The sequence below is a fragment of the Daktulosphaira vitifoliae genome, unplaced genomic scaffold (assembly GCF_025091365.1).
Source record: "Daktulosphaira vitifoliae isolate Bord-2020 unplaced genomic scaffold, ASM2509136v1 Scaffold_3, whole genome shotgun sequence".
Lineage (NCBI taxonomy): Eukaryota > Metazoa > Arthropoda > Insecta > Hemiptera > Phylloxeridae > Daktulosphaira > Daktulosphaira vitifoliae.
The window spans coordinates 39,581,574-39,598,401 of record NW_026099574.1 but is presented as its reverse complement, the minus strand read 5'-3'; the positions used below and the strand labels follow the sequence as shown (position 1 = coordinate 39,598,401).

At 26.9% G+C, this 16,828-nt stretch overlaps 1 protein-coding gene across 1 annotated transcript in view; it reads left to right on the top strand.

Annotated features, from left to right (window-relative positions):
- The first annotated feature begins 2,155 nt into the window (after positions 1–2,155).
- The window catches only part of LOC126900718 (uncharacterized), a 43,790-nt gene continuing 29,117 nt past the window's right edge, over positions 2,156–16,828 (top strand). The window contains exon 1 of the mRNA XM_050676636.1: positions 2,156–4,122. Coding sequence (XP_050532593.1) covers positions 2,655–3,902 — 1,248 coding nt within the window. The 5' untranslated portion in view covers positions 2,156–2,654 and the 3' untranslated portion in view covers positions 3,903–4,122. The remainder of the gene's footprint in view (positions 4,123–16,828) is intronic.

Here is a 16,828-nt window from a genome sequence, read left to right as displayed (position 1 = left end):
AAATTACACTAAATTTTCTTAATAAGTAGTTTCGTTACAGTTACTTGTAATTCAATTTAAATTGCTACTCAAATCTGAAAATTTGAAGCAAAATACGAAGATCACTTTTAGCTTCGATGCGAAGCTGAGAAGGTATTGGTTTTACTATGATGTGTATTTTTTTTTGTATTTGTTACCACTTTTTCTCAGCTCTCACTGAACCGATTTCTTTCACTGATACGTCAAAAGATCACAAATCGTATCTAGTCGAAGACATTACCCTCAAAAATTGAAAAAAATTTCTTTGTTTCCCGTAAATCAGGGAAATCTCCAAAAAATTTACAAATTTAAAAATCGCTAATTTTCCTCATTTTTTTCAATTTTTTTTACTTAAAAATAGCTATAACTTTTTTAAAAATAACCAAATCAATATAATTTTTTTTTTATATAGATGCATGATATCATTACCTTTCATTTGGTATAAATTTTTTTTATATGTGACCCTTTACTTGCCCACAGGGGGGGATTTAAAATGACAACTTTTTCACTAAAAATTAATTTTTTAAACTTGATTTTTGAAAATGTTCCAGAAGGTCTGACACTTTTATATATATTTTAAATTAAAGTTTATGTAATATACTTTATCATGAAAAAAAAAAAATTTCGGACTTTATCTTATCTTCAAATTCTTGAAAATGGCTACCGAATGCTATTTTTGTGTAAAAAAATTCGATTTTGTATTTTACATTTTTAACTTTAAAATGCTATAACTTTTTGAAAAATGTATGGATCAACATTATTTTTTTATGAGAAATAATATTTTTTAATAATCCCTCTTTCATTCGGCATACTTTATCTTAATTAAGATATTAATAATGAACTAGCAGATCATGTAGCTTTTGGAATAATCCACCAATTTTTTAAAATTAAACACTATCTAAAGATTTGCATCGAAGCGTTTTTTTTTTATAGTGATTTTAATCACTGTCAGATATCATTATACTTGATCCAACAATGCCACGTCACCACTGTGCCTTGACCCCCTGTGCAGGGTTTTTTTGATTGAAATATGTGTGTTCAAACAAGATATAATTTGGATTAGTTAATTTTTTAATTTGTTTCAATGTTATATTATTTGTACTTTTAGCTATTTGGGACATATAAATTCAAAATAAATAAATAATAAAAATAATTTTAAATTAATGTAATATTTGTAAAAATATTGAAAGTCATTACACTGTCGTTGTGCTCGGATGTGCTTCGTGTTGAACTTAAATGTTTGAGAGTTCCATGAAGATAACGAGTATATTTTTTATTATAATGGGATCCTACAATGTGTTATGTATAACTAGTCTACTGTCCATCAGTGATTATTTCAAAAGGTGACATACTTTCCACAAAAGCTTTTTGAGTTTTATCTAATAGCATATCTATAAATTTTTTGGACAATTGAATGTTTTTAAATGATTAAGTAAATTAACATAAAATTCATTGTTATGATCTCCTAAATATTGTAAAACCATTTCCAAGAAGTCCTATCAAATTAACCAAATATTCTTGATGTCAAACGTGATAACGTATCATGATTTTCTTTAATATAAATGCATATATAGTTTTGAAATTCTAACCTTATATAATTATCAATGTAATTTTTTTTTGTGTATTTTAAATAAAAATTGTCATAGTAATGAGGCCACCGATTTTTATTAAAGTTACATGAATCTGACATGTTAAAGTTACATCGAATATAAATTTAAATTATTTTAATATTTTATCTTCTTTAAGTTAAAAATAACTACTTTGAATTTTTGATCTAACTTAAATTGTCCTTTTATTTGAAAAGCTTGAGGATTTATCCATGTTTGCAGTTGATTGCTGACGTTTCGGACTCATTACAGAGTCTATCTTCGGAGCGATAGTTACTGCTCGATGGCTGAAACTATACTGTTACAATAAAATACTAAAAAGGTTTTAACTTTTCGTTAGTTCCAAAGAAAATTCCAAAGGAAGACATTATAAGCAGTATAGAAAACTCACTGTACCAACTTGAAGACCACAAAAAAGAAATCATCAGGCAAGAAAGCTGCAAAATTTTAAGAGAATCAGTCCTGCTAAAACAGAACTACAACAAAGAAGAGTTAACTGCACTCAAAAATTTAAGAAACAACCATAATGTTATAATACTAAAAGCTGATAAAGGAAATGCCACAGTTATCATGAAGACCACAGATTATAATACTAAAATAAAGAAATTACTAGAAGAAGGGCTGTACAAAATCATAAAAAGAAATCCGCTAAACTGAATAATCAAACTAGTCAATGATGAAACAAAGAAAGCAATACTAGACGAAAAAGAACGAAAACAACTACTAGTGACGGTTCCAAGACTACCAAGAATTTACGGAGTTCCAAAAATACACAAGAATGAAGTGCCGCTCAGATCAATAGTCAGTGCCATAAACTCGCCAACATATAACTTGGAAGGTCACTTAGCACAAATTTTGAAAACCTACACTGGAAAAATATCTTCCTATGTAAAAAAACTCGACTCATTTTGTGGAAAAATTGCAACAAACCAACTGGGAAAACGGAGACATTCTGGTCAGCTTCGACGTAGTCTCGTTATTCACAATGGTACCAGTAAAAGACACACTGAATATCATAAATAAACAACAATGGTTAGACAAAAACTACATAGTTTACTGGAATTGTGCACCAAAACAACAGTTTTCACATACCAAGACAACATCTACGAACAAACTAATGGAATGGCAATGGGATCAAGACTAGCACCAGTATTCGCCAACATATTCATGGAATGGTTTGAAGTGGACGCAATGAACACATATATGCAAAAACCAAAAATGTGGCTACGGTATGTAGACGACACTGTCGTCGTATGGCAACATGGCGTTGACAAACTACAATCTTTCCTTCAACATTTAAACAGTATACACGCCAATATACAGTTCATTATGGAAACAGAAGAAAACGGGAAATTGCCATTTTTGGATGTAATGGTCAATAAACAACCTAATGGAAAATTCGGCACAGGAGTATACAGAAAAAGCACACATACTGATAGATATTTACACGCCGATTCACACTACTGCCCCTCACAAAAAATGGAACTATTACACACAATGGCAACAAGAGCCGTCAGAATAGATGAAGAAAACCACGTGAACGAAGAAAAAACATACCTACGACAAGCACTCAAGAACAATGGATACACAATCAAAAATATCAACAAGGCAATCAGAAAAGCAGAGAAAAGAAAAAACACAACACGTAATGACGATGAAGAAAACAAAGAAGATGAAAAGAAAGGAACTTTAATACTACCGTACATACAGGGAATCACTGACCGCATTTCAAGAATCACACAAAAACTTAAACTAAGAACTGTTTTTAAACCGAACACAGTCGCAGGATCACTGCTCCGGAACCCGAAAAATAAGCTACCAGAGACGCAAACCCCCGTAGTATATGAAATACCGTGCTCTTGTGGTAAATCCTACATTAGACAAACAGGAAGAGCTATTGCAACAAGAATAAAAGAATACGAAAAAGACGTGGATTACCAAAGGACAGAAAAATTGTCAGTAGCCGAACACGCTAAAAACAAAGGACATGACATCCAATTTGATAAAGTAAAAATACTAAACAAAGAAAATCATTTTGGCAAACGAATGTACAAAGAGGCAATAGAAATCGAAAAATGTCCAGAGAATTTCAACAGAGAAGACGAATGGAAAATAAGCAAGACTTGTTTATCCATCATACAACAGACAAAAAGAAAATCAACTAACAACACTGAAAACAGTTCAATACAAGAAAAAGTTACTATCAACGTAATGGAAAACTATCGGTGCAGAAAAGGAAGACCAAAATGCCAAAAATGTCAAAAACAACAACAATAATCAAAAACAAAGTCGTCAACAAAAACATCAGCAAAAACAAGATACCGTAAACAACATGAGTCATAAACAGATATGATAAACAACCGATACAGTAAACAACTGATATGATAAACAACCAACGTATAAAAACAGACTGATAACAAGTTAAGCCGCCAGTATAGTTTCAACCACCGAGCAGTAACTATCGCTCCAAAGATGGACTCTGCAATGAGTCCTAAAAGTAAGCAATCAACTGCAAACATGGATAAATCCTCAAGCTTTTCAAATAATATGACAATCCATGAAAGTTTCTACACATTCATAAATTGTCCTTATCTAAAAATTTATGTACTGTACAATGACCGCGACGGTTATTATATAAACTCACACTCAAAAATGCGATATTCGAACCGCACCAGTTAAAATATCTTTTTTACATTTTTTTAAACGTAACAAAATTTTTTATTTTTATTGTATTTTGTATGAACAGACTATTAATTAGGTTAGTTTTAATGAACAGCAAATCATTCAAATATTCCAATATAAAATATTTTTTTTATAAATTCATACTTACAATTTTGATACACAGTTGCCATAGATTTAACAAAATATACAAATACATTATAATTTTCCTATAATTTCTCCGTAAAAATTACAATATTAAATTATTGATTATCAAATTTATATTAAATTACTATAATTAATATTTATTCATATATTATACTTATAAATTAAGGAACTACAAAGCAAGATGTAATTAAGGAAATAGCAGTTGATATTGTTTTTGAAATAATATAACAATTCCATCTAATAATTAAACACTAACTTCAGACTTCAATCGAAGCGTTTTTTATGATAGTGATTATAATCACCGTCAGATATCATTTATACTTGTTCTAACTATGCTACGTCCCTACTGTGTTGATTTTTTTAATAAGAAACTATATTGACATATGTGTCATGTAAAGCTTATTTCACTTATAATTATTATTTGGTTTTTTTTTTTCTTAGTGTATAGTATGACTTGGATTATCAAATCTTTCTTACTTTTTATTCGTCTTTTTTGTTGTAATTTTCAGGTCATTTTTCAATTTTTATTAGTTACTTATAAATTTGTTTACCAAAATAAGTTTCTTTATTTGAAATTTTAACTTTGTTAAAATTGTATCCTCTATTTCTTTTTGGCGTGTTTAGCTACCATAAAATTTGCTTCTCTATGATAGTCAACGTCTTTTTCAAGTTCATTAATTTTCGCTACAAATTTTTTTTTCCGTTGGTCCAATTTTTGACTTGTCTCAATAAAACAATATTTCATAGATATCTAATGTTTGCATTTCCAGAAATTTGTCCTTTAGGCTACGAAATAGTATTCCTATGACCGTTATTGGTTTATAATTTCTTGTATGTATCGCAATATTAGAATTCTCTTCTTATAGTCTTTCATCTTCGTTAATACTTATATTTTTTCTTTTTTCGGCTTTTTTAGTGTTTTGTTTTAAATATGCATCTATTATTTTAATAATTTTTTTAAAACAATGGTTGTTCGAACCATTTAACTTTTATGTATTAACTCATCTTTATTTTTTAGTTCTCCAAATAATAATAATAATAAAATCACAATAATTGTTATTAATATATTATTTAATAAAATTAATTTGTTTAATTATTGTAATATAATAATATAATCATTTACATGTTTAATTTTATGTATAAATAAAATACAAAATTCTAAAAAACATAAAATTTCTTTTATACCAAGTACAATCTATAAAACATTATTATTATTTTACTTCCTCATGAATAATACGGATTGTTATCCATCAAAGATATAAGAGTTAATTACTAATAATAAATACAAAAAACAATTTTTTTGGATAAGCTACACTGTTAAATATTACAAAAAGTGGCTAAAATTGTTGAATCAAATGGTATTACATTTTCCAAGACAACAGCACACCATAAACACATAATACATTTATATAATAGAATAATAGAACTTTAATTTAATAATTGAGTTATATTAAAGCTATGTGTTAATTACATAGATGTATTTTTAAAATTTTAACTCGCCAGATAATCAGAACTTATTGCCTATCGCTGAATTCAAATTTTTGAATAAAAATTATTTTTTGCTAGTATGTTGCGAACAATATCATGTAAGTTAAAATTTGAGAATTTTACATAATGATAAAAAGTTAATTCTAAATACAATTTAATTTTATGATTAAATCAAATTTTTTTTCAATTAATTGTTAATTAATAAATTAATAATTAATTTAAATTGTTCAACAATTTCTTACAAAATTAAAAAATTAAAAATTGTTGAAAAAGATTTGTTTTAACTTATAGAAATCTAATAATTCAGTAACCTGACATAAGTTTACTGTCTCTCGATACAAGCGCCAATGAAATATAAGGGAAAAGTATCGAATGTACAATTATTTAATTACAGGGAAGAATGGAATTGTGTGTATCGATATACTGACCATTTCGATATACCCAATTAAATTTGGTAGATCGCCATAACAATCTAATTTGCTATAATTACAGTTGACTGCTAAGAGATATTAAGCCAATAACATTTTTCCAACGAATTCATTAAGAAAATATTTGTTAACGACAAGAACTAATTTCTAGTTCATTTCAATGAGTTAAATGAACTCTTAATTATATCAGAAGAAACGTTACTAATATATCAGAATAAAAAAAAACTCTTCGATATCTTTTTTTTCTTATTATTTAATTTCATCGTGTCAAATTATACTGATATTGTTTTTTTTAATAATATATTTATCAAAAAATAAAATTAAATATTTGGTTAAATATGAATTATTAATGTTAATTTTCAATTATTACTGAATTTAACATATTCAAAAAGTATTCATAATAAATTTCATTTAATATGCTAAAAGTATGATTTTTATAATATTTAATTTTTATTTTGTAAAAAATAATATATTATTTAAAGTTTGACGGGCAGAAGGTAATATTTTATTATGTCTAAAGTATTTTTTCAATTTATAATTAAATTTCTGTTGCATATCCATTATTCTTTATAATGTAAAAATTAAAGGTTAACATTTTAGAACATAAAAATAAAACTCATTATTATAATCATTTAACAATACTAACCTTTCAGTACTTAAATTTTAGTAATTTTTAGTTTTTGTTTTCGTAATAATATATCTTCATTAAATAATATTTAATGATTATTATCTATTGATTATTATTCATAATTATATTACTTTTCGGAAACATTAAATATAAATAACATAATCATTAACATTACTTAAAAAATAATTGTTAACGTTATAATACAGTTCTATGGCTATTATCTATAAGCTCAATTTTGGTAATTTTACAAGAAAGAAAAAAACAAATTTCAAATTTAATTAATGTCTTATAAACATCTTGAAGTGTAAAAACCGACCTTCTCGATAAAATTGACTCGTAATTATTCTGGTTATGACAGAAAACATTCTATTGTAAACAAATTACTAAAAATCTCAAAAATTCATTGTCCTAGTGCTATCATAAGAAAAATCATATATTGATTATTTCAAATAATTAATGTTAGCTCAATGATTTTCACTAGAAAATAATTTTATAAAATAGTTATTAATTAGTATTTTTTATGGTATGAAACATTTATTTTTCATACTATTCTATTGTCTGTATAAACTAGGGTTGAGGATTATCCCAAACAAACATCTGGTCAACTAATTTACTGAAGTACATCCAGCAATGAGCTAAAGCACCTTTTTATACTGTGATTATTTGTATAAAATTGTTTAGATTTTAAAAATTAACCCTACAGATGACCCTAACGCAAAGAATTGACCAGCTGCCCCAAAACACCTGCAGTGTTTATACGTGTCCCGTATAGGGCAACCGTCACGATGCTGAACAGTATAAATTTCCATATTTTCTTTTACCTCACCTGGCCACTTTGTCCATCCCCGTTGAACAAATGATCACTCCTCTTGTCTCAATGTCATTGTTTTTTATCGGACGCGTGGCGGTTCTAAGCCAACGCCAAAGCATTTTTATGGAAATTATTTGAATAATCCAAATGATCATTTTTAGAGTTTTACGATTATTAACTTACCACTGGTAAACGAGACCCAACCATTATTTTGTTCTCAGTTTAATTATTTATTAAAAATCTCATTGCATAAAATCCTATTTTTTTATACGATTCTTTTATGCATTTTTCCAGTACTGGCTATTTATTGAAATTATTTGTTGAACAATATAAGTATTATATGCGTCTTTGAATCATGTAAATTAAGATTTCTTAATTCTGATTATTATATGATTATTGTTAATATATAATCAAGCTAATAATATAATCATTTACAGGATATTTGAACACATAGTGTTTATTATTAAAAGTAAAAATATTTTATAGTTGTTTTTTCTAAAGTAATTGGTAGGTATATTTCGTGTTGCTAAAATTAATTATACATTTTTTGGTTTTACTTATATGTGTAACGAATAAACTGTAATTATATTTATAAATGTTTAGTTAGTTAAATAGTTACTATGTATACAATTAAAACTGCTAGTCAATTTAACCATTACAGAAATATCTATTAATCAAAGGATTCCTAGTCTAAGACATATTTAAAATTTCATTTTCAAAGTCTTATATTGTTAAAGAAAGCCATATTTAAGTAATGACTACTTTATTTGAGACTGATTAAGTGAATATTTTCGTGTGAAAAGATAAAACAAAAGATTAAGTAGTATTTAATATTCGATTAAGATTTTGTTCAAATAAATTTGAATCAGTTAAAATATTCACTTTACCTGGGAACTCGAGCAATGTCAATAATTTTTTCATCTTTAAAGTGCTATAAATATTACATAAGAGTATAAAGTTAATTCCAAAAGCAATCTTTAAATTTGTTATAGTTTTACAATATTTATTACCTATTAAAATATTTGGTAACAATACTTCGTAATTTTTTTTGTTCCTAAACTTAACCTATTTGTGTCCCACAGCCGTTAGAACTAACATGTACAACTACTGCTATCTAGTAAATAGTCCTTATAGAATTAATTTTTTTTGTTTATAGATGGCGTTACTAGAATAATAATTTTATATCGTTACTAAAATAATTATTAAAACTATGCATTTGGATAATTTAACCAAATGCAGAAGAATTTTATAAATAATTTTATAATTCTTATGATGGTAGGAATAAATACACAAGGACATATAAAATATTAGTAAATAAGTATTTTTAACACTTAAATATTAAATTTCACGTTAATGTTTATAAAAAATTTAATTAACTAAAAATTATAAATTTGACTTATTAAACTTCATATATTGTTCTAGAATATTTCCTAAAGGTTTTTTCATGGTTTTATATAGAAAATTATTTTTGAATATTAATTATTTTAAATTTTATTCTTGATAAAGAACTGTGTAAATAAATTACTTCATTTATAGCTAATAAAGAGGTGTATGATGAAATATATGAAGAAAAAATTTACATTATTATTATTTGTAAAAATATACAATCATAATATACCAACTAGCCATATGAAGTTTGATTATTTTACTTATTTATCAATCATATTGAAATTTCACATTTCAAAATTTACTTTAAAATGTTTAATTAAATATTATTACTACCATCATTAACATTTTGAAATCATAGTAATACTAGTATAAAAAATTAGCTAAACATACGTTACTTAGGAAATTACTAACAACCTCACAAATTTCATTATAAATAAACAAGAGATAAATAATGCTCAAAAATAACAATTCATTTAAAAATTTTACACATTAAATACACCTTTTCGAGTAAACAAAGATTACACAAATTCACTAGGTGTATGTTTGGCTGTCTACTGAATAATATTCAAAGGAATTGTTACTAAATAACTTTAAATAGCTGCGATAATAACAAACTACTTTTATTCAATATTTAAACTAAATTCAAACATTTTTTCATCAATTAATATCATACAATAATATTTTATATTACATATACAAAAAATAGTAAATATTTTAAGGTGGATGATAAAGACTCATGGACTGGAGTGCGTTGAATGTTCTAAATGAATAATAATGGTTAGCTGTTGACTCCATAAAATTGTGAATGATAAAATAAGTAATGCGTGATAATGTATGAGCTATTTTTAGTAATAAATGCTATGCAAATTAGGTATTTTTAATTAATTATAGTATTTTTTTTATTTGAAAAGATAAATTAGATTTTATGCCTGTTGGTTCGGAAAAAATCGACTGACCAGAATTATAAAACCGGTTAACATCATAAGCCTATCCAATAAGAAGTTTTCTACTAGTCAGATCTATCTTACAAAATGCAGGAGCAATACAACTGGTTTTTATTAACTCGTAAATAGCAATCTCGCAGTCGATGAACCTGAACCACAGTGTTAACCTTTCATCTTATAAAAAAACAGTATAATCATACGTTGTTAAATATTTATTAATAAATACCTGTTGGTTATAGTTATCGAAGTGTTCAAATTTCAAAGATCTTCTCAAATGTACAGACACGTATTATGAGATCCTAATATAATAAAATGCGTATGATAGAATAAAGAAAGACTTTGGTGCCATAATAAAAAAAAATATGGTACAGTCCTATCTCTCCAAAATAATATAATAAATAAAGTGCCTGGCTACTACCCTAATATCAAACTGCCCTAAACTAACTATTGTTGAATAGTAACAAATGAAAATAAATAATACATTTATGTATATATATATATTATATTATGCGAGTATAAGCTAAAAGCCAATAGAGATATTTATTTTTTGGCTATACTTATAAATTGGTTTAATCTAATAACAATAATAATATTATTTCTAATATTTTTACATCAACTCAACTATGAGTTACACTTAACCGTAAATAAGATATGATGACATTAGCTTTTCAAAAATATCTTTTTGTTGTACGACTAAGAAAACTAATATTAATATGTTAAACGTTTATAAAAATTAATAACATAATGTTACTTTCTAAGTACATACTACGTACTTTTAATACATTATAATTAATTTTATTTTAATAATATGCATTAAAATGATTAAAATTTCAAAGTCAAATACAACTATACTATATATAGTATATACAGACTCATCAGAATTTAATGATCCAAACGATTTTTCGATGCCATGAAAATAATATTGATAAATTTTATTTGTTTCATTTAGGTACATGTTATCATAGTTTATCAATAAACTATATAATTGTATTATGTAAACTACCAGTATTGACAACAGGCGAAGTATTGCACCGATGCTGATAACTGACCATTGGCTAGTCCGTATTAACGTAGTGCTGGATGGCATCTTGCCTTAGTACAGTGTACAGTACTTGACTTCCATTGCTAGCAGAGTACTTGCCTAATACTAATTATATAAAATCATCAGTACTGGTTGGTCACTATTGGAAAAGCGCTATCATCTCAGACATTGCCAGTATTAGTCTAATACTGGTCACCGCTACTGCGCCAAAACTGCCGGTTGTTGATTTCTGATTGAGTATGTTGCCACTTGAAAAAATATAGTTGACACCCTTATAAGGACTGAAAATAAAAAATACTTCATGATTGATAAATCAAGAAGACGTATACATAAATGAAACCAAAAACGCTCAATGTTATTTTTATATGTTGACTAATTAAGATAATTAAATCACTCTGTATATGTTTTATAAACAAAGGACATTAAAAAATTTAACTCTACATATTTTTAAGTCCAAAAATCTTAAATTTATAAATTAGAATTAATTTTAGAACCGTATCCTTAAAAATACTAACGTTTTTTGGTCCGAGTAACATTGTATAGGTTCGAAAACAAGAATAGCTCACGACCCTTGCAGAGATCCTTTAAATACACCTGATCAAAATCCCACGACCTCCGACTGTCTCTATACCCTACAGTTCAATTATTATTCTTAACCCTTTTCTCAATATTCCTTTTATTTTTACCAGTATTATTATTCATGCGGATGTCGACTATTGTTTTCTTGTTATACGACATATTTCGGTATATTAAAAAGAACCCCTTTGATGCAATAACCATTAAAAGACCTTCAACTTTTAGAAATTTATTAAAACGTTCAGTTGTACATAAGAAAATTATCTGCATATTTTTCATTTTAGGTTCACTGTTATTCAGCTGTACATTGCAATCAATTATAGAACTTGGACAAATAAAAATTTATGAATATATTCATACGTGTCTATGTGAGCCGATCAAATTCCGTCTAATGGATGATAATTAAACTAAAAAACATAAATTACTGATTCCAAATCATAAGCCCTTATATTAATATTACGTATGGAGTTTGCGTTATAAATAAACATCAAAACGAACTGTAACCACCAGCTCTACGTATCCCTCTGTGTATTAAAATGCTTGAAACTCAATAATTACTCGTCATAAAATTGTTATCAATCCATTAATCTTTTTGCAGAGGAAAGTACTTAAGAAGTGACTATTTTCAAATTTAAAATCAATATATTTTTTTCTCAAAAACAAATATTAAAAAATATGATTTTAACGCAGTTAAAGAATTCATCAATTTAAAAATAAAATTGCATCTAATTGTTAATCGTATTAAAATTTATAGGAGTTGACAGTTAGATGTGTTGTACTCGGTATTTAAGTACAGAGTACAACACATATTACATGAAAATGCATATTACTTACACTGTGTAAATATTATGAAATGTCCATTAAAAGTGAATAAATACTTTATAATGAAATTCATAGAAACATTAAACCAGTAAAACGTTTATTTTTTTTTTTTTGTACTTAACCTTAAGCTCTTTAACTCACTTTTTAAACGTTGGTGGAAAATTATAGAACTTTAAAAGTTTGGTAGTACTGTTATAATTGGTTTAGTCCGTAATGGGGTAAGAAACATTTTCATTGTGTAGGCATTCGTTTAACCTTTTGCGATTTGTAAATAATATTATTTAATGGTCAATGAATATTTTATCCAGAATATTAAATTAAAAATATGTCAATAAAAGTACCATAATAATTTTTGAATTCGAGTGGCTTTTCTTCAGATATTTTGTAGTTGTTTTTTTTTTTTTACATAGAACGGAGACCACTATATGGTGGAATTTTAACAGAGGTCGTTGCACATAAAAAGTCAAAGAATTTTTATGGTATTTAGCCAAGGCCCATAGGTGCACGTATATCAAAGAAAAGTTACGGGTAGTTATTATTTTGTTAGAGAAATTGCAACATAAAATAGCACTAGACTTCTGAGACTTGGTTATTTCGTTTAGTATATACAGTAACTGAAGGATCAGTTGGAAAGGTTCCGGTTTTCTTTTTGCGACGGCTGTCGAATGTTTAATTATTATTTTTCTTCCTCCAGCAATTTTTTTATTTTTCATTCTAGTGTTTTTCCCTTTTTCCGTGTGTTATAAACTGCAATTTTTCTGCACAAACACTTGTATTTCACTTAAGTCACTGTCTAAAGCTTGTACTTGCACAACGACAATGGCAATAACAGCAAGTTATAAAAAAATGAGAGAGAAAAGTCTATCTGACAAGCGTGTTTCAACGTAATGAGTTCTTGGGCGACCACTCTCGAGTGCATCACACTGAAGTAGTTTTGTTTGCTTACGCTGTACTTATGTTATCGTTATTATTATTACGCGCGGCTCGAAGGCATAACACAAGCTAAAGTACAACCCAAAGAAAAGTGGAAACATGACAATGATGCACAGAGACTCGATGTGAAGTGATAAGAAGATAATGAAAACTTGACGTTTTCGTGTAGAAACAACAGAGTTCGTAAATGATAGAACGCTGTTGAATATTTTTCTGCACGAGTATATATTATGAATTCGCAATGTACACAACCGGACCGACGTCGCTCCCGTGAAACTGACGCAAAAGCGAAAATCTAAATTGTGCTTTCTATAGGAAAAATAAATTGCGTTTACACAGCCTCTTTTGAATACTCTGTTTATTTACTGAATACCTTAAGCATTTTGTTCGTTGTGAAGCACTCGAGTTTTTATGTACGAGACCATATGTTAACCGCGAAATGGATTTTATTTATAATAAAAAATTCCGGCTAAATATTTAAAATAACAATTTCGGTTTGTTGACTTTGTGTCTTACATAGACCCTTGTAAAGTAATTTTTTTTTTTTACCTTGTCCTAAAATCCCAGTTGTTTTGCTAGATTGGTATTCTACCAGTCGCTTAGATAGAGTGTTCAACGATTTTGTGTAGGATCATAGAACGTGCTTCGAATGCCCATAACAGAGTTTTCGACTGCAACGCGACGCTTCCAATCTTAATGTATGCAATGAGTGTCGAACAGTATACTATTTTACAACGATTTGGGCGAAAATAAAACGAATACTTAATGAAGCCACAATATAAGACAATACCATGAAAAATCCACGGTCTATTCTAAAATATCCACGAGAATAGGTGCTTGTGGAAAAACCAATGTCACACAGAATATTTTTTTACAGATAAATAAAACAATACAAGTTTTAGTAACTGCAAATCTAATGAACTATCAGTCCATAACTCACAAATATATAACATTGATCTTATTGATAAATATTAAATTTAAAAGACACTTTATCAAGACATCAATTTAATTATTGCTATTCATTAATCTTAATACCTTTTAATTTGAATTCAGTGCACATTGCATGTTAAGATTTTGTTGGGTTTTATGAGAAATATAAAAAAAATAAAAGACGACACACGTTCTGTATTTCTTCAGTCAAAAGTAAATAATGGACTACAATCCAAATAATTAAGATGCACTGATTTAAGAAAGTAGAAATGGACAGATGATATATTACAACAAACAACCTTGGTGTACATAACAAAACGAGAATAACAATTATTTTTAACCCTGCCAAGGCTTTTAACTCATTGCGGCAGACACACTTTAGCACTTAACTAATGTACAAGCAAGATTTAACGTAAAAAACATAAAACGATTGCGATAAATCCACGTTAGATGCGATGGCACTAACAAACTATCCAATTATTAATATAAAAACTGCAATTGTAAATTTTGACATTGGGAAAAATGTTAGCGGTTTAAGTGATGTTTTGAGTCTTAAAAATCAGAATAACAAGAAGAAATAATAACTAGTTAAACAATTTTAGAACTTATGATGCAGAGCACAAGGCCTGAAACTCATTGAACCTTCTATAGGGTTATTATTAACCTAGTTGTGAATATCCTACGAGTGATGAATCATCGCTAATGGATAATATGAATTCTTATTTTATGTGACATAAAATGAGTTAAAAACCTGCAATATTATTTTTTAAATATTAATGATACGCATGTTATTCGTGATTATTATTTCTACTATTTTATTTTTGACTGCCAGTAAAATTAATAATTTCTATGTGATAAGCAATGCAAGTTATGATAATATTAACGAATTATTTATTTGGATTACCTTTTAACTGTGTGAAAGAGATAGCAGTTAGCATTATAAAATTATAAACAGCTAGTACTATGTGCATTTCCAAAACAAACATCAAATAAATTATTTAAACGATATGAAAATCAAACAAGTTTACGATGGGTAGAAAATCTAAGTGTAATTAACTTTTCATATTGTAAACAATTAATGAAGCATTATAATAGTTTTAATGATGTTTTATTGTTTTATAGAAAAATCTCTATTGGTTTTATAATACTCGTATGCTTAAAATACTCCATGCGTTTGGATTTGTCAGTGAGTTTCAAAAACCACAAGGAAGTAATAAAAAGTCAAATTACTTAATTTTATTGTTTTAATAAGCCATACATTTCATAAAATTGCAGTACTAAGTTTAATCATGTGTAGTTGATAGTCCATTAAATGCCAAATGATTATAGTTTTAATTTAAAAGTAATTAAAATATTTATATCTACCTTATACTACAGAATCCGTTCTTACTGATTTCTAGTAAATCAAAAAAATAATCAATAAAGAACTACCTAAGATGTGTTAGATTTATGAAAATGTTCGTTCTGTCGCATTTCTTATTTTGTTTCAAACTTTGTTTTAAAGACTCTTGTAGTCGCTTCTACTGGTTACAGTTCTGTAATAAAATTTGGAATTTACCGGAACATATTAACCCTTTTTTTTTAAAGTTTCAAGCCTTAAAATAAACTAAAATCATCCGTAGAGTATACAGCATTAGTGTCATTTACCAGTTTGAAGTTTGTAATATATTTAAAAAAAAGTATTTTTAAGAATTTGAAAAGTAGGCTTTGATTTTTTTTTTCTAAAATCCTATAATTAACTAAAAATAGTAAGTTATTTAAAATTTAAAACAGATTATTTATAATGCATCATACACGATTTCGAAAAACTAGTTAGTGTACCACCAATGACTGAAACTGTTACCTTACTGTGAATTAGTGAATTAATACACAAGTTCACAAATTAAACAACAATTTCTCTCCAATATCATTTTAAAAATAGGTGTAAATGATTTATTATAAAAATATTCATTTCGGAAGTATATCTAATTGAAAACTTAAAAATATTATAACACAATGTAATATTTATAATTTATTACTTTTTAAATTTTAGAATATTATCTAATATATTTAAAAAGACTGTCGTTAAAAATATTGAATTTATCTATATTTTAGTATCGTTTTTTATATGCTAAAATTTAAAAAAAAAATAGTTTGCAGATGCATGTTATAATTTATTACAGTATTAAACCTTACTGGAAATACAAAAATTAGTCTATTTTTTATTTCATACAATTTTTGATAGTGTTATTTTTGATTGAAATGTTTTGCTACCCCCAATTGTGACTGTTTGTACAGCAATTTTATCCTGTTTAAAGGGTTTACGTGTAACTAAATAAAAAAAATATCCATTGAAAATCGTTCGATTATTGGTTAACCGTTTAAACCTGTTAATACACAATGACAT